The 19,961-nt window shown below is 31.7% G+C and overlaps 5 protein-coding genes and 1 pseudogene across 5 annotated transcripts; 1 reads left to right on the top strand and 5 right to left on the bottom strand.

Moving 5' to 3' along the window:
* On the bottom strand, nucleotides 1-478 carry LOC132308561 (stigma-specific STIG1-like protein 1). Its single transcript, XM_059806715.1, has one exon. The coding sequence runs from the start codon at nucleotides 476-478 to the stop codon at nucleotides 8-10; it is 471 nt and encodes a 156-aa protein (XP_059662698.1). The 3' UTR covers nucleotides 1-7.
* Nucleotides 479-3,061: 2,583 nt separating this feature from the next.
* Nucleotides 3,062-3,759, bottom strand: LOC132308648 (stigma-specific STIG1-like protein 1; annotated as a pseudogene).
* A 5,966-nt stretch (nucleotides 3,760-9,725) lies between these two features.
* On the bottom strand, nucleotides 9,726-10,196 carry LOC132308722 (stigma-specific STIG1-like protein 1). The gene has a single exon (XM_059806954.1). It carries the CDS (start codon nucleotides 10,194-10,196, stop codon nucleotides 9,726-9,728), a length of 471 nt encoding a protein of 156 aa, XP_059662937.1.
* Nucleotides 10,197-12,389: 2,193 nt separating this feature from the next.
* LOC132308800 (stigma-specific STIG1-like protein 1) lies at nucleotides 12,390-12,997 on the bottom strand. Its single transcript, XM_059807068.1, has one exon. It carries the CDS (start codon nucleotides 12,995-12,997, stop codon nucleotides 12,530-12,532), a length of 468 nt encoding a protein of 155 aa, XP_059663051.1. The 3' UTR covers nucleotides 12,390-12,529.
* A 3,518-nt stretch (nucleotides 12,998-16,515) lies between these two features.
* LOC132278415 (stigma-specific STIG1-like protein 1) lies at nucleotides 16,516-16,941 on the bottom strand. Its single transcript, XM_059780208.1, has one exon. It carries the CDS (start codon nucleotides 16,939-16,941, stop codon nucleotides 16,516-16,518), a length of 426 nt encoding a protein of 141 aa, XP_059636191.1.
* A 796-nt stretch (nucleotides 16,942-17,737) lies between these two features.
* Nucleotides 17,738-19,083, top strand: LOC132308874 (cytochrome b561 and DOMON domain-containing protein At5g47530-like). Its single transcript, XM_059807184.1, has 3 exons — nucleotides 17,738-18,148; nucleotides 18,229-18,483; nucleotides 18,571-19,083. Exons 1-3 carry the CDS (start codon nucleotides 17,882-17,884, stop codon nucleotides 18,850-18,852), a joined length of 804 nt encoding a protein of 267 aa, XP_059663167.1. The 5' UTR covers nucleotides 17,738-17,881; the 3' UTR covers nucleotides 18,853-19,083.
* The last annotated feature ends 878 nt before the right edge of the window (nucleotides 19,084-19,961 follow it).

Consider the following 19,961-nt stretch of genomic DNA (forward strand, 5'->3'; position numbering starts at 1 on the left):
ATCATTTCTAGGCATAGCTGCACATTCCATATACACATGAGCTCCCTTTCTTGCACTTAATGTTGCACCCTCCACAGTGCTTCTTGTTGGACAATGGGTTCACACACGCACCTTTGCAACATATCTCCGAGTACTTGCATTTCTTCCCACACATGCCGCAGTTGAGTCTGTCTGTCTTCACATTCACACATTTCTTTTTGCAGCAATCTGGCCCCGGACTGCCCTTGGCGCGACATACTCTAGGGTACTTGTTGCATGTCATTGTCACACGCGGTGTTTGGGCAAGAAAACGTCCAGTCCCTCGCAGAGATGCTGGCAGTACTTCTTCGCTTTCAAGGAGAGATGCATCAAAATTATCAGTTTGAGCATCTTCATCATCACCATCAATAAACACCTCTTCTTCTGTAGGTGTTGCTAAAAGAGCTGTAGCCAAAGCCATCAGCATTACCAACATCAAGAAAACCATTAGGCACTTCATTGTTGTTGATAAATGAAGAATGATTTGTGTGGAGAATGAGGTTGATAATGAGGGAATTTATAGGGAGTCTAGTAAAAGGTTATACAGGATTTTATAGTACGTTGTTCATTGTTAGTGGAGTGGTCTTATTCTACGGTTTGACATATAATTCAAGTAAAAGTTAGGCTTACAAAGAAATATTGTATATGCCAAATTAAGGAACAATTTAGCATTCAAACCTTAAAATACTTATATGTATAGGTTGGTAGGTGGACCTCTACCTCTACATCCGTACATGGACTGCTCTTGTTTGATTTCTCTAATTAATCTAATCTAAACAATCGTTTCCCTTGAGCTATCAATAACTAATTAGAATGTTTATTGGTGGACAAGTCAAATGATATTTTTCTTTTATTTATTTAGTTAAAGAAATTAAAGAATAACAGTTTCGAAACAGATTAATACTTAGTCATTGGGGGAGTAGAATTCTCCTTACTACTAATATTGTATCACAAATGTAATAATAAAATTAATCGTGTTTATTTTAAATTTAAATTATGTATTAAAAAAAATTCTTACTTTTTCATCTCTCTTATATATTTTGAATTCAAAATGAACACCTATTATTTTATAATTGTGTTACATTTGTGATAAGGGAAAGAAGGAGTATATGTCCCAGAATTTTTTTTCATATATTATATATATCCATAAATTTTTAAAATTACTCCTACTAAAATTTTTTAAAAAATCCCACCATATAAGTTTGTCAACATTTTTCTAGATCTGTCACTTAAGCAAGTATTGTTCTTCAAAATATATGTGAGTTGCTGGTAGTATTTATTTAACACTTCTATCACTCATCATTAATGGATTTCAAATCCAAGTGTGAAAAATACATATTTACATGTTTATTCCTTAATTAGTACTACATCATCAAGAGAATATATGAAAATATGAAATTGACTACTTGTAGGATTGCAAATCTGGTGTGATGATAGAGGTAAAGTTTTTTCTCTATGTCACCAACAGTCTAAGTTTAGCTCCGATGTTACCTCATATCAGCCTGTTGTATGTACAAGTTCTTGCAACAAAAAATTAAAAAATGGTCTTTTAATTAGACGACGAGTCTGACCAGATTAAGTCCATAACATATTTTTGTACTATTTCCGTTTCATATTGGTTGTCTATTTTAAAAACTGACTCACTGTCATTTTTTATTTTTAAGTTATTTGAGGTCATTTTTAGTCATAATTCTTTTATATACTTATAAACTACCTATATCTCATATTAGATATATACTTCCCTAACTTTGACTCACAAAAATCATGAGTCAAAATTTGTAAAGTGAATAATTAATATGGAACGAAAATAGTATTATATTATTGATTATAAAGATTGTATTAATCAATAATATATTTCTCATTTTGGGGAACGCTCATATATTCTTATGTTTTGACTTCTATTTATTAATTAAACTATTGAACTTGCTTTGCATGGTTGACACATAGGTTTCAAATGGGCCGAAGCACTAAAACAATAAAAATTGTTGTACTTTTTTTATGTCAAGAAATACTTATAACTTAGGAAAAGTAGGATTTAGGATAACAAATATTTACTTTAAAATAAATAATAAAAAAATTAAAAGTGTTGGGTTATTGTCACGTGGATTGAGTAGCTAGCGAATTGTTACCCTTGTCTAACTTTGATTCACAGAATGATCATATGGCATCGACATTCTAGAAAATTTTGTAATTATTTTCATTGTATATATAGAATTTTGTATAGCATCGACATTCTAGATAATTCTGTAATTATGTTAATTGTATAGAGTTTTGTAGAGTATATTTATGATGGGTCATGTGAATAAGATTGGAATAGAAAAATATAGAATATCACGGAGGATTTTTTTTTTTTAGGCTTTTTAATATTTTGTATATATGTGTAGGGTATTAATGAATTTTACGTTAAACAGGTGGGAGAAGTGCGATATGGTACTGTTATTTTCTCCCACTAGAATCTTCATTAGTAAAGGTGGTCATTTTCTCTCAAGAACCTCCTCGATCATTTCTAAAAAGAATTAGGAAGGAAAAAAAAAAAAAAAAAAAAAAAAAAAAAAAAAAAAAAAAAAAAGAAAAATCCATAAAAGATTAAACAACTTATCTTCAGATTACCTTCCTATAGTTTGCAAAAGAGCTCAGTTTGTCTAATGAGGAATGTAATTACGAGGTGGAAGCCCTTAATAATAAGGTATTAAAAATCTCAGCTGTTGCACGGTGCATCAAGCGATCAAATCGATCACCATAATTTTGCTTACGCAGAAGATCATGTACCTGAAAATAGTCCCAAGACATACCGTTTCTCAGGGTGATCCTTCACCCATTTCTCTGCCCAAGTTGTCTTGTTTTGTAATTGAATGAGTTGATACCGGTACACACTCATACATGTAATAATCTATTGAACTTGTTACACTTAATTCGAATTTGAGTAGTTAATTTTATTTATTGAAAAAAATAAATAATTTTCAAAAAAGGAAAAAAGAATTACATCTAAATAATTAATCTGAAATATAAAGCAAATTTATAAATTCTGAACGGATCCTCCTAATTACCACCAATATGGTAGCATGATAATAATGGTGATCAAACACAACTCGTGGATGACTTGCTTTTATTATTTCACGTATTAATAGTGAACACAACTCGCTTTTATTATTTCACATAATTTTACTAAAATTACAAAGAGATGGACACGTAAATATACATACATAAAATAGATAGATTTATGTATATGTAACGTGAATGCTAGAAGATGTAACAAGCATTTCTATACTCTAAGCGTAGCTGCACATCCCGTACACGCATGAGCTTCCTTTCTTGCACTTCTTGTTGCACTTCCCACAATTCTTCTCATCCACAGATGGATTCACACATTGGCCTTGGCAACATAACTCCGAGTACTTGCACTTCTTCCCACACTTCCCGCAGTTAAGCTCATCACTCATCACTCATCACATTAACGCATTGCTTGTTGCAGCAGTCCGGGCCGGGACTGCCCTTGGCTGCACAAACTCTAGGGTACTTGTCGCATGTCATGGTGGTGGCACGGGGACCCTGGCTGGCAAGAAAGCGAGCAGTTCCTCTCAGAGAAGAAGCATCATCTCCCTTAACATGGACAAGTGATTCTAGTTCACTAGTTGGTGTTGCAAAGAGAGTGATGGTTGTGGCCATCAATACAAGTAAGACAAACCAAATCTTTGATGACTCCATAGAATGCAAGGTAGGATCTATGTGTGATAGAGAGATGACAAGAATATTTAGTTCTTAATGAGAACAATGTAAGGATGCATGGCAAGGTATTTATAGACAAAACCCTAGAGATCCAGCTAGCTATATTTGTGATTTTTGTTGGTTAATGGTAGTCCTTATCAATTGTTGCATATATTTTTCTACTAAACGAAAGTTAGGCTTGAGAAAATTAATTCCAAGCTCAAATGGAATAATGGAAAATGATGAAAAGGGGATGAACCATAAAATTGTGGTGTATATACAGCATGTGGTATATTATATGTTAGTCACCAGAAATTTCCGTATTAGCTATAAATTTTTCTTTAATTTTTTTTGTTTTTTTAATACCATGGCAATAAACTTCTACACTTATCAAATCTGAGAAAATATTACTAAATTATAGTGTATTGGTGGTAAAAAAAAAAATTATCTATTTGATATGGTGATTAAAAACAGAATGAGTGCATAAATGCTTCGGATCCTCTATTAAGATTTTTTTTTTTTTTTTTTTTTTAAAGGTAAAATACTCCACCGAAATTTGAAGCTTTACCTTTCCTTTGAAAAGGGGAAGGACTCCAAACCAAACTTTGGTCTCAATGTTTTTTTCCCATTTGTTTTGGTAATTAGAAAGGTGTTATTAGTAGGGCCTTAAAAGAAGTGGGTTTGATCTAAGATGCAATTTGATTTGAAGTCCATTTTAATTGCCTTGGATTTAAATTTTGAATCAAAATTTAATAACAAATCAGATATAAACTTTCTTTGAAAAATCCATGCATCGAGCATTCAAGTTGAACATGAATTTTGATTTTTTTAAATGGATCAAATTTTACCCCGAGATATGCAAATATGTTTTACTCCTATTTGAATCAAGTTTAAACTATATGGGTTAGAATTGATTGGATACAAATTTAGATTTGGATATGAATCGTGACATTAAAATATAAATCCGATTACATGAACCCATTTGAGATCCGCTCCATTTCATTGATTTCAAGCCCTAGCCTGAACTGGGAGGAGAATCAAATTCGAATACCTCTACCTTATAATTATGTGGTTATAAACCAACAATTTCATCCCCTCGGAATTCATTTTGGTATCATTGTTGTGCCTTACCAAATTCAAATTTATCAGTAGGCACATATCAAACAAACTCTTGACTTTATATTGATTGAGTATATTCATTATATAATATGATATTATCAAGAGTTGTGTAGCCTAGTACTTCTTTATCTTTTAAAATAAAAAATTGAGAGTTCAATTCTTTTTAAAGTACCCTAAACCCTAGTATATGTATATATACATATTATATATATATATATATATATATATAGACACACAGTTGGCCTTTGGGACACCTCTGGTGTTACTTCATCACCTTTCACCTCTATTGGGTGACCCCTAAAGTTGGCTTTTGTGTTCCTCTATTTTACAGCTTCCATAACAAAACTTTAAAAAGTGACCACATAATTGGTATTGTGTATATGTGTATTAAGAACTCATATGACGGCATTAAAAAAAATAAAAAATCAAAAAATGGAGCTGACTTTGGAAAAATTAAAATGTCAATTCAGGTGGGCCGGATTAATTTAGTTGGCCGAATCAAAGCCCACGTTTCAATCAGACTAACGGCTTTTCTACAATTTTAACAAATCAGTTACAGAAGCACTTATTCTTAGAGTCCTTCCCGGCCTATTTAGATTGCGTTCACGTCTTTGGGGCGTCTTGACTTTCCATGTTTGGCAGGTCTTCAACGCGACTTCGGATCAAAGAATTTCAATACCTAATCAGATTGTGAAATGCAAAAATTGGGACCCACTTATCCTGTTCCATCTCATCAAGTGTACTACATGTACAACTACATAAAGCAGTATGATGTGGATGTTGCAATGGCAAAACGTCATGTGTACAATTCCAATCATGTTTAATTTAAACCACTTTGGATGTAAGTCATAAGTTTAGCCAAACACTGCCTATTTTTTTGTGTTAGCCCAACAGTAGAATCAAGATTGTAGCTGATTTTTCTATTCCAGGATCCAATCAGACCAATTTCGGTCGTGAACATGACGCATCCTAAATGCATAACAGCCAACTTCAGCGTGATTATTAAGGGTGCGTTTATTAATGTTTTTGTTTTTAATTTTTACTATCTTTAAAAAATAGAAACATGATTTTCTTCTTTGAGTGAAAATAAAAAATAGAAATGATATTTATTAACACTTGTTATTGTCACAAATTTAAAAACATAAAATAATAACTGTGTTTAGTAATACAATATATTTGTTACAAAATGTTCATCAAACTCTTTAATTTTTTTATTTCATTTTTAATTTTTTTCATAACAAGAATTTTAGGAATTAGTGATCAGAGGGGAAGGTAGATGACTTGAACACGAATTCTTGGGCACAGAGAGCAACCAAACCACTCGGGCACGACACTTGATTCCATTAATATAAAAAAGACATAAATCTAGAAAATCTAATTTAAAATTATAAATTTTAAAAATACCTAATACAGTACAAAATTAGATATACCAAAACAAAAACATTCCCACCAATTATGTATATAAATACATCTATATGCATAATGTATACATTTATTTTGTGATATATAATATATTTAGCATATGATAATTTATTATGAATAAAAAATATTAAATAATATATCTTATATGTAATAAAATATATATTCTGTTATAATATTGTAAATTAATTATAATTTAATAGTTACATATAATATAATATGGATATGATATATAATAATATAAAATATCTACTGCTTAATAATTTAATAACATTATATTCTATATCAAAAATTATTTTGTCACAAAAAATAATTTACATCATTATTGAGTACATTAGATATTAAAATATATTTTTATCAAATAAAAAATAATATACAATATTTAATTTATTCTATATTAAAAATATATATTTTTATTAACATTTAATATGCAACTTAGTAGTATATAAAACAAATTATATGAATTTTGTTTGAAATGAATAGTGTATGTACAGTAATATTAGTGAAAACGTTTCTGCGCTACAATGTCGAAAACATATGAAACATTATTTTGATATTTTTTCTTTTCTTCACAAAAATTGAATACGTTTTCTGTTATAGAAAAATAAAATTTTTTTATTGAACACGATTTTTGTTTTCGTTTTGTCTTTTTAGAGGTTGACAACAGAAAACAATAAACGTTTCTCGTTACTAAATGCAAACTAAGTGTATTTTTTTTTTTTTTTTTTTTTTTTTTGACATTCCAAAGTTCACAAAAACACTAACTTAATAAACTATCGAGACATTTACTCACGACGATTAAGTAAGATTTTAAAATTAGTTTTACTTTATTAAGATTAGAAATAAAAAAGTATAATGGTAAATCTAGAGCCATCTTTAACAACGCAACTAAAATACAAGTAGCATGTGACCCGAAAATTTGTGGTAGGTTTCATCAAGCATATTTTCAAAATTAGAAATTGGTACAAGTGATTGTCTAAACTCTGACATGTTTATATTGTTAAAAGTCCAAAAAGATATGCTGACGAGTGAGAATTTTTTTTATTTTTTTGGGATCAAATTTATTTTTTAATTTTTTTTTTATTTATGCTGAGAGGATTGAAGAGGGAAACTCTAGAGATATATTATATACCTGGAGTTCGTTAAAGAAAATTGACAATAATTGTATGATGCTAATTCAAGAGCAATAGAGATTTGTCACTCAAAAAAATTAAATAATTATAAAAGATAATTATTTAAAATAGATATTTTTATAATTATTTTAAAAAAAAAAATTAAAATAAGTAGAAATTTTTACGATGTGAAGTCCAAACAAACCTAGATTCTTCTCATTCTTCCTTTTATTAAAAAATTAAAATAAGTAAGAATTTTTACAATTTGATGTGAAGTCCGAACAAACCTAGATTCTTTTCGTTCTTCCTACTATTATTATTGTTATTTTTCCTTTTGTTTTATCTTCTATGGGTCCCACTGTTTCTATAGCCACGGTCACGTGGCTGCTCAACGATTACCACTTTCTGTAACCACGAGAATTTCGCTTCTCTCCTTTGTTTACTTCTTAAACCAACTAGAGTGGATGAGTGTTTCAACGCCTGATCATCATTATAACATTTTGGTCATGATGTCCACGCATCCCACCTCATCGTTTAGAGGGTTAAAAATAATTTCATTATAAATATTTACTTAATCTCATACAATATATATATATATATATTCTCACCATCTCAAATTATAAAAAATTGTTATCCGAAAATAGATATTTTTATAATTTTTTTTCCTAAATAGATATTTTTATAATTAAGTTTTTAGAAAACAATTTTCAAAAAATGAACCAAATAGAATTTTTAATACAATTTTAAGTTTTTCAAGAATAGAAAACTATTTTCATAATTATAAATTAAGCAAACTTAACTTTTTATGATGAATTTTAATATTTTTTTTATTATATTGATAAAAGTGAATTTTTAAATTTATTCTTATAGAAGAAAGAATACTCCGAAATTAGTTATTTATTTAATAAAATAGATATTAAAAGGATAATTTAGGAACTTTATAAAAAGTAGTATACCCATTTTAGGAATAGACAATTAATTTAAGACGAAAAGAATAAAAAAAATAGACAATTAATTTAAGACGAAAAGAATATATAATTTTCCTTAACCATGCAAATGTGTTTTAAAATTTGTAAACATGAAATGCGTGGAAAGCAAGCAACATCATGTTTTGAAAAAGTGGTTCAAGCTCACAAGGATCCACATTACCTTCAAAGAGAGTTTGATAACACTTGTATCCACCAAATATCTAATAAAAAATTAAAATCGAGAAGGTTCAAATTCCATTAGTGACAACATTAAAAAGGTATGTGAAAATTATTTATTAAGGCTCCGTTTGTTTGTTTGGACATAAAATATATTTTTTATTTTTTAGTGTTTGATTGTCGTAAAATATTTACGAAGAAAAAAAATATTAAAATTTAACAAAATTATTTTATTTATAAATTTTCGAAAAATTATTTTACATAGCCTGCCTGATAAACTCGACCTCAATCTCAACGTAAATCTTTGCCAAATACCGACATAGTAAAAATAAAAGAATATTTTACTTGAAAAGGAACATATTTTTTAAAATATTTTATGTCAAAACAAACGAAGTCTAAAAGAAAAACATCACTACACTATTCTTGATTCATACAATTCACATTAAAATAGTAACCAATATGTATGATCAAAATTTGTTTTTCTTGGTATAAATGATGAAAAATGGATGATCGATGATAAGAAAGAAAACGTCCCTAAAGTTGTTTTGACTACTAGCTTATTTGGCTTATTGCAACCGGTTCCGTGAACTAAAATTGTTTTGGCTACTAGCTTATTTGGCAAACTCCCGGTTTTTTTATTTAATTAATCCTAGCTGCTTCCTATTACTTCCTACTAGTTTAAATAAAGTAGAGTCAGTAGACAAACCAGAATCACATAATAATTTATCTTCTGCTGTAACTTGGGTTGGGCCTCTTGTGGCCAGTTCTTATAATTTATTTGGGCTGTCTGTTTGGACTTTTTCTTTGCCCTCCTGGCCTTTTTACGTTTCTGGGCCTTTAGGTGTATATATAATTTTTTTCCCCCCTTGCTACGATATTCCGAAACAGCCCAACTTTGGAATCAAAGGCTGTAGAGTCTTTGGTTCGAGAAATAGTTTCACCATTACATAAAATAATAATAATAATAATAGTTGAATTCTCTACAAATTATAACAAAAAAATCTATTTTCAATAAATGATTAATAATGACTATGACAATTACATAAAGTGATCACAGAAAGAATAAATAATCATCAGACAAGCCCATCAAATAGTTGTGATGGCTTGCTTTTATCAATTACAGGCATTGACAAATTAGTCGTGTATATATATATTTCTAAAATAAACAATTCTAAGTATACCCATGAATCCAGTGCTAGAATTTCTTCTAGGCATAGCTGCACATTCCATAAACACACGAACCCCCTTTCTTGCACTTAGTGTTGCATCCCCCACAGTGCTTCTTGTTGGACAATGGGTTCACACACACACCTTTGCAACATATCTCCGAGTACTTGCATTTCTTCCCACACATGCCACAGTTGAGTCTGTCTGTCTTCACATTCACACATTTCTTTTTGCAGCAATCTGGCCCCGGACTGCCCTTGGCACGACACACTCTAGGATACTTGTTGCATGTCATTGTCGCACGCGGTGTTTGGGCAAGAAAACGGCCAGTCCCACGAAGAGATGTTGGTAGTACTTCTTCACTTTCCGGCAGAGGAACGTCAGAGGTCTCGGTTTGAGCATCTTCATCATCGTCATCAATAAACACCTCTTCTTCCGTAGGTGTTGCTAAAAGTGTTGTAGCTAAAGCCATTAGCATTACCAACATCAAGAACACCTTTAGGCACTTCATTTTTGTTGATCTTCTTGTATATATATGTGACAGAGATTTAAAATGAAGAGATAGATGAAGAATGGTTTGTGTTGATTATGGAGGTTGATGATGAGAGTATTTATAGAGAGGTATAGAGGAGTCTAGTACTAATACACGTGGTTATAGTCCATTGTTTAATATTGTTAGTGGAGTGGTCTTATTAGGGCTACAAAGAAATATTTTATGTCTTCCAAATTAGGGAACAATATAGAATTCAAACCTTATAATAAATACTTTTATATATAGGTAAGTGGACCTCTACCACTACATTGACCTTCCTTGTTTGATTTGTCTAATCTACACCATCTTTTCCTGTTACTAATTACTGTTGTTTATTGGTGATCAAAGTCAAATCATATTCTTCGATCATTTATATATTTATTAAAGAAATCAAAGCCGTACTAACATGAGTAGCTGGTAGTATATAAGTATTACTATAATACTTACACAGTTACATTCATCATTAATTGTGATAAAAAAATTCTTTTTAGATTGTGACTGATCTCCTTTGTACAAAAATTATTCTTTGATTTACACGGGTAAAGTTTTTTTTTCTTTAGATCACCAACAGTCTAAGCACAGATAGTACCTCATATTATATATCCTGTTGTTCCTTGCAATAAAATAAAAAATAAAAAGTGGTCTTTAATTAGACGGCAAGATCAAGTCCATATTGTTCGAAATATTAATATAATTCTCATTTTGGGTCACTTCGATTTTCAATCTATTCTTATAATATTATGTTTTGACTTCTATTTATTAATTAAAACTTTGGACTTTGCTCTGCATGATCGACCAATAGGGCCGAAGCACTAAAGCTAGAAAAATTGGGCAATCACATATAAATTACGCGCAGGAATAATTGGGCAATCGTAGAAATTAGAGGCAATCGTAGAAATTAGACATACTTATTGAGGATACAGTAGTTTGAGATATTTGACTAAATTTATGTACGTAATGACAGTTATGATAACATTGTAATTTGATATATCGCACTTTTTAGACTATTGATTATATTAATAATATTAATTAGACTGAACGAAGCCTCATAGCTATTTGGATTCCCTAATTTTTTTATTTTTATTTATTTTTTCTCTTTTTATTTCAAGGACTAAAAGTTGGATAACAAATGTCTACTTAAATTTTTTTTTTTTTTGAAAAATAAAAACTGATTGGATTCTTGTCATCTTGACATCACGGCGCCACTTCATTTATTAGTAGGATGATTATATCGCATCAACATACTCACACGATGTAACAAGTTGGGTGTTTTGTGATCTAACCTCATCTATATTTATTTCATTTTTCATCGAAATGTTATGTGGGACAAACTTCTAACATTCTCTTTCATCCGAACTAGCAACGCTTTGCCAGATCAAAGAATAAGGCCTACTCTAATACCAGCTTATCACTGATCAAGAAATAAAAATTTAACGGACCAAAAAATGAGTCATACTCTGATACCAGCTTATCACTGATCAAGGAATAAAAATTTAACACTACTGTATAAGCATTCTAGAGAATTCTGTAATGGTACTAGTTGTTTAGAGTTTTGTAGAGTATTTATGATGGGGCATGTGAATAGGATCGGATCGAGTAGAATATTTTAGGCATTTTGTATGTGTAGGTTATTTTAGAATATTTTTACGTTAAGGAGGGGCGATATCTATAATCTATAAAGAGAGGGAAAATGCCTTAAAAGATTAAACAACTTATCTTCAAATTACCTTCCTATAGCCTCACTTTACGTTTCCGAGCACTCTTGTAGACATTTTTCATCAATTTGATCCACAGTAGGTTTGTTCCAAGCAATATGTATCTTTTCTCGGGTGATCCTACACCCATTTCTCTGCCAAAGTTGTACGTCTTGTTTTGAAATTGAATGAGTTGAGACCGGTACACCCTATACATATAATAATCTATGGAGTTTGTTACACTTAATTTGAATTTGAGCATTTAATTTTATTTATTGAAAAAAATAAATAGTTTTCAAAAAGAGAAAAAAGAATTACATTTAAATAATTAATCTGAAATATAAAGCAAATTTATAAATTCTGCACGGATCCTACTAATTACCACCAATATGGTACCATAATAATAATGGTGATCGAACACAACTCGTGGATGACTTACTTTTATTATTTTAATTAATAATAATGAACACAACTCGCTTTTATTATTTCACACAATAATGGTGAACACAACTTGTGAGATTAACAAAGAGATGGACACGCAGATATACATACATAAAATAGATAGATATATGTATATGTAACGTGAATGCTAGAAGATGTAACAAGCATTTCTAAATTCTAAGCGTAGCTGCACATCCCGTATACGCATGAGCTTCCTTTCTTGCACTTCTTGTTGCACTTCCCACAATTCTTCTCATCCACAGATGGATTCACACATTGGCCTTGGCAACACAACTCCGAGTACTTGCACTTCTTCCCACACTTCCCGCAGTTAAGCTCATCACTCATCACATTAACACATTGCTTGTTGCAGCAGTCCCGGCCCTGACTGCCCTTGGCAGCACAAACTCTAGGGTACTTGTCACATGTCATGGTAGTGGCACGGGGACTCTGGCCGGCAAGAAAGCGAGCTGTCCCTCTCAGAGAAGATAGCTCACGGATTTCATGAAAATGGAGGTCAGAAGAAGAATCATCTTCCTTAACATGGACAAGTACTGATTCTTCTTCACTTGTTGGTGTTGCAAAAAGAGTAATGGTTGTGGCCATCAATACAAGCAAGGCAAACCAAATCTTTGATGACTCCATAGAATGCAAGCTACGATGTATGAGTGCTAGAGAGATGGGAGACAGAGGTGAATACTTAGTTCTTAATGATAACAGTGTAAGGATGCATGGCAAGATATTTATAGACAAAACCCTAGAGAGCTATATGTGATTTTGGTTAATGGTAGTCCTCATCAGTTGTTGCATATATTTTTCAACTAAATGGAAGTTAGGCTTGAGAAAATTAATTCCAAGCTCAAATGGATTATGGAAAATGAGGAAAAGGGGATGAACTATAAAATTGTGGTGTATATACAGCTTGTGGTATATTATATGTTAGTCACCAGAAATTTCGCTGGTCGCTAGCAGAAATGCATGCTTGCTTTGGATAGGGGAGTGATGAGTCATTGTATTCAATTTTTTAAATTTTTTTTATTTAAAATTTTTTGTATACCATGGCAATAAACTTATATGCACCTATGTAGTTTGCCATTACCAGAACTCTTGAACACTCAAAATTTTACTATGAAATGTGAGACAACTTGTAGCCATATAAACTTTGGTCTCAATGTTTTATTTATTTATTTATTATTATTATATTTTATTATTTTTCTCTAAAAAGTGAACACTCAAACCAAACTTTGGTCTCAATGTTTTTTTTTCTTTTTACCCTCACTTTGATTTGGTAAGTAGAGGCGTATTATATCTCTTTGGGTTGAGCCTAATTCCCTCCAAACACGTGACAGATCCTAATGTAACATGTCTATTTTAATCCAGATTAAGGCTAAGTAAAGTCTAAAATGAAGTGGGTTTGACAAATCGATGTTAATTGACTTGAATTTTAATTTTGAATCAGAATTCAATATTGTCGCGCAAAAATGAATTTTCATTGAAAATTCCACTGAGAATTTAAATTGGATAAGAATATCGATTTTCTTAAATGAATCAAATTTTACCCGAAATTTGATACAAAAGCTAATATGTTTTACTCATATTTGAATTATGTTTAAATTATTCAAATTAGATATTGATCAGATTTCTTACATTCCAAAGTAGAATTAGAGGTTTCAACTTTCAAGTCCCCCTAGGGACCATAAACCCTAAATATATATATATACCAATGGACCATTGGTAACCCTCAACCTCTTCCACAAGAGAATAAGGAGATGCCAAGTACGTACTTCAACTATAAACATGTATATTAATTAGTTATGATCACTTATAATACATTCACCACTTGTACATGATAACTAGAAGACATTGAACTTTTTCACCATTTTTTGAACGCATAAGGATCCTCTCCAACGTTGAACCTTTTCTGCACAGAATTTAATGGTTGAAATTGAATTGATAAATGGAACCCACTAGTAATGATGCAATCTCAACCACTAAATTATGTACATGAGAGATTCAGTGCTAGAGAGGATCCTTGTCCCTTGAACATCGCCAAAGTTTGCCTTTTTCTTTCTCTTTATAGCTTTAATAACTAAACTTTAAAAAGTGACTACATAATTGGTCGTGTTTCATCAATAAATACGTGTGTATTAAGAACCCAAATGACAAAAAATTGAGGTGACTTTGGCAAAATTAAATTGTCAAAACAGGTGGGCCGGATTAGTTTACTTGCAAATAAAAGCCCCACGTTTCAATCACAGATTTAACACAAGCACTTATAATTCAGTTACAGAAGCACTTATAATCCGTCGCTATATCTACGCGGCCTTTTTAGATTGCGTTCACGTCTTTGGCGCGACTTGACTTTCTTTGGGTCAGTACGTTTGGCTAGTCCTCAATGTGGATCTGGATCATTATAAGTTTTCAGAACCAAATTAGCTTGTGAAATGCAAAAATTGGGACCCCCTGTTCATTTCATCAAACTTACATCATATAAAGGGGTATATGATACAGATGTTGTATGCATAATTCCAATCAAGTTGAATTTAAACCAATTTCGAGGAAAGTGTTAGCCAAACACTGCCTATTTTTTGTGCTCTAATTTCTTGTTTCAGCCAAGCAATAGACTCAAAATTGTAGTTGAATTTTCAATTCCAGGGTCCAATCCAGACACATACGGTCCTGAATATGATGATGAATCATTTACATGCATCACGGACCACTTCATCATGGCTTTGGTTGGGCCTTTTTTTTTTTTTTTTTTTTGGTGTATTGGGCTAGTTTGTTTAGCTTGGGTTAGCTTCTGGGCTTAATTATTTTAGGCCCGACTTTGTACACTTTTTAATATTTTTTTTTTTTTTTTTTTTTTCCACTTTTGTTTTATCTTCTATAAATAGCTAGCTAGTTAACTTGCCCTTATTGCCTTTTCTCATCTCAATATCATTTATTTTTATTTTTTTCCCCACTTGACTTTATTTAGCTAGCTAGTTACTTATTTTTGATAATTATACAAGGAAGGTTACATAGAAATTCATTATTAATTATCCAACAATAAATAAATAAAAAATCATCGGCAGAAATTGAGTTTATATATTAAAATGGTTTCCCTGAGGAATTGAATTCAGTGTACCTTCCGCAAGAACCTTTTCATGTTGACCAAAGAAGGCTTCATAGAAATCAAGATTAAAACCCACGGTACATATTTGCTGATGTGGTCATGTGATACAAAATCAGAAAAACATCTTGCTCTTTGACTATTGCTGGATTATGAAAGAAGAAACACTTTTGCATTAAAAATAAAATGAGTTAGAAAGAAAATCACATCCAGTCTTAATAGTTTAACCTAGAATGTTAGTTAAAAGTTTCTTCTCGATTGAATGTATCAAAGTTTTGACCTTATTCGAAAGATAAATTCCTCCGCTGAACTTTTCTATTAAATTATTAGGTGTGAGAATTATCTCTTTGATAAATGTTAAGTCAACTGAACTCGTTCTGGTTTTGTCTCCCAATAGGAAGCAAATTCTTCGATCTCTATTTCGGGCGTATGTAATTCGTTCATCTTTAGTCCGACTTCACAAGCACAGTTCTTAACTTTTTTTGATATCTGAATTGTATAATAGGACCAACAAATCCAAGGGATGTGGGTACCAACAAATTCAAAAATTTGTACAGATGAAACAATTATGACTGTGCTTGACACAGCTCCATCAATTTTACAACCCGACATGAAATCATACAAATATAGATGCATCATAAAGTCGTTATTAACTAGTGGTATGTTCCACAGCTCAAATTATGATCATTATTCAGTGGCTTAATTAGTAGAGTGTCCAGCTTTCCGAGTTGGTACACCCGTGTTCAAGTCCCCTCTCCTAATTTTTCAAAAAAAAAAAAAAAAAAAAAAGAAGAAAAGATCTTTCCAGCATTTTTTTTTTCTAATTACAGTGATACCTAATTAATAGGATTAAACCAAAGTCATCATTTCGTAGTCATTTTTGCTCTCATAAGAGAGAAATTTTGATTTACCCAATGTATGTATTATCACAAGCTCATGTTTTCATTTTGGAAAACAAGCTTTGAATAGGAACAAAACTAAATGGTTGTGCAAGTAGATTAATCAGCTGGTAACAACACAATATAAATAATTCACGTAGTTGTAGTGGTGTTCAAGCATAGTTACACATTCCATACACACACAACTCCCCCTTCTTGCACTTCTTATTGCAGCCACCACAATGCCTTTTATCAAATGATGCATTCACACAACTCCCTCTGCAACAGGTCTCAGTGTACTTGCACTTGTAGCCACACATCCCACAGTTCAACCGATCCGTCTTCACGTTGACACATTTCTTCTTGCAGCAATCCGGCCCAGCGCTGCCTTTCAGACGACAAACTCGTGGGAACTTGTCACAAGTATAATTGGCCGGCAGCTTCTGCAGTGCAAGAAACCGGCTCAGCCCACGTAGAGAAGTAGTTTCTTCAATTTCATACGTGTTTAAGCCATCGTCATAGTCATCTGAGCTAGATGCTGCAACAATAGTAGTTGTAGTTGTTGCTGAGAGTATGAAGAAGATGATTAGAAGCTTCATGGCTGAGAAAGGAAGTGTAGGTATTGGGAGGAAATAGAGAAGGGATTTTATAGAGACATATTAGGCTGGAGAGTTGACAATAGGAAAATGAAGTTACAAGTCTTGCTTTTTGTGTGTGGTCTCAATTCAAATGATCAACTATTTCCTTAGAAAATAAATTGTTGATTGGAAGCCAAGAAAAGTTGGCCTAATATAGATTCTGTATCCCCAGTATGAAGGAAAATGGCAATGAGGATGCCATATAATTCTGTTATTAATTACAGCCAATCATATCACCAAATTAAGGGGTATTTAGTTCTTTAATTCACCTATAAGTATGGGGATTTAGTGTAAATGCACACAGAGAAGCCGGCAGAGTGCTCTTGCCCTGCAAGTGAGCAAGCTTAATGAGGTAAATCAAGCATGACTTTGATTTGGCTTTGCTCAATTAACTGTCTTAAAGTTGAAGCAACATTGAACAAATTTGCTTTTTTTTTTTGACAGTTCTAATTTCACTTGAATGTTAAATCATCTCATGGCTTGCACAGGCATTTTGCATACACGAGCTCGAATTTTAATTTTAACAGAAGGAAAAGAGAAAAAAAAAAAAAAAAAAGTTCATGGACATACATACCAAAGTCAAGTTTGGAAAGCAAAAAAGCTAAAGAGAAGGAACAAAATCAGTTTTGTCCTTGTACTATTAAAACAATGGACAGCTATTTCCCTAGTGTAGCAAGTAAAGAATATATTCTGATTAGTTCAATAGAGTACTTAAGGCATATTCTAAGTCAGAATTTCAATGTCCAACATCAATTAATCTATGTTGGATCATAAACTAGTTTACATTTCTCAAAATTTCATGTTATTTTCGACTAGAAATCAAAGAAACTAAATAAATCACCTGGGGGACTTTTGAAAGTTCTGCAGGTATGACGAGGAGGAGGGGTGGTTGAGAGATTCAATGACTTCTTCACGCGGCCTTATAATTCTCTGTATCATCTTCTTCCTCTCTTCTGTCAATGCCAATACCTCTTTATACTCTCAGGAGTGCCCTCCTGCAAATATGAATAAAGGCATTAGACCACGCCAAGTCCAGTCCTCCTATACAGAAGAAATGGCGCCCAAGATGCATACCGGTTCTCTTCAGAACACGAATGGCGAAGTGACAATGAATTTAAGATCATGGAAGAGCCAACACGCCGCGCATCACCATCCTCACCTAAGACTTGTAAGTGCTCAATTGAATCGATCAACGAACAATACTTTAGTCCATGCTTAGTTATCTACATTTTGAACTTTGGTTAACAGGTTCATGGGATTATAAACATAATAGCATGGGGGATGCTCTTGCCCGTTGGAGTAATCATAGCCAGGTACTGCAGAAAACCGCCCATGAACTGCGGCGAATGGTATTCGCTTCACATTTTGTGTCAATTTTCAGGATATTTTCTCGGATCAATCGGATGGGGCATTGGTTTGTGGCTCAAAAAGTCTTCCAAACACTCCACTTTGACAACACATGGTATTTTGGGCACCGTTTTATTTGCATTGGCAACCATACAAGTAAGAAAAAAATAATTCTCTCAAACCCTTCTCAACTCGATCAATGTTGTTGTTTTCTTCTTAAGATTGTGTATTTTCACTATTCAGGTTCTGGGAATTTTCTGTTTCCCGCCAAGAGAAGAAAATAAAGGTCACAAGTACTGGAAAATATACCATCATCTTCTGGGATATGCATTGATTGCTCTGATTATAGCTAATATATTTCAAGGGATTAACAATCAAAGTTCAGAAGATAAATGGAGGTGGTCTTACTCCGGAATTCTCGGAGTTTTGGCTTCAACTGCTCTAGCATTGGAAATTTGCAGATGGAAGAAGTGCATAAATCACCATGCCATGTTTTTTATTAGCAGTGCATATACTCATTCATGATTTATTTTATTTATTTATTTTTTATTATTTTTGGGTTCTTTTTGCTTTTATATTTCTTTCCATTATTATTCTTTTTCTGTATTTATTTCAATGAAAATTGAATTGGAAGAGTGTCACCAAGGATTCATGCTCATGAGGCCAGGATGCAATGCCAGTAAAACATATGTTGTTCCACATCTTTTTAATTTCCAAATAATTGAAAATTTTATATGAAAAAAAGAGATTACTAAATCTTCGCTAGGTCCAATTAATCAATTATATTACTTTGGGCAGGAATGTTAATTAATTATTTGGCAAACAAATTGCAGTAAAACTAACGTCTTTCCTCCTCAATGTTCTAATTTTGTTGATAATTAAGCCAATACTTTTATGTTAACAAATTTTAAATGTATTCTTAAATAATATAAAATTTTAATAAATGAGTTAAACGAATTGATAGATTATAATCATTGCCCAATGACCAAATTTTAACCCCCAGATTTCGCGATTCATTCCAGTTTGCGAGATGGAGGAGTTAGGTGAATTTTTTTTATTTTTTTCAAAGACAGGTGTATTGGTTATAGCCTAAGTCACATAAAGCGGGAACGGAAGGGTGTGAGAATGGCAGAATTAATGTTATATTGGGTGTGCAGGAATGAAATGAAATGACCATTCCATTGGAATGAAAATCCATTCTATTACTAAACCTATGGAATGTCATTCCATTTCATAGTAAGATTAAATATTTTTATAATATTTCCAATAAACCCTTCATCACTATAACGACCCTAAACTGTTACCATTTAAATAAAAAAAAAAATTCGGCATGACTTCCCCTAAAAAATGTGTCTACCACAACTTGTTTAAAAGAATTTTAAACCTGTCCCAACACAAATATCATATAATACACTCCATGGTGGTACAACCACATACTATATCTGTAATACCACGATATTTTTAAAGGATTTATTAATTAGGATTAATTATTTTATTTTATTTTTCAATAATTTATTTTATTTTATTGAGTGCTAGATTAATTATCTTATTTTAATTAAGTTATATTTCATGATTATGTATGATGATTGTTATGTGTGTATTTAATTATTGATTGAATTATTGATGTGTTGATT

Source organism: Cornus florida, unplaced genomic scaffold (genome assembly GCF_030987335.1).
Source record: "Cornus florida cultivar Cherokee Brave unplaced genomic scaffold, ASM3098733v1 CherokeeBrave_3.0.0_Hap2_Chr01, whole genome shotgun sequence".
Lineage (NCBI taxonomy): Eukaryota > Viridiplantae > Streptophyta > Magnoliopsida > Cornales > Cornaceae > Cornus > Cornus florida.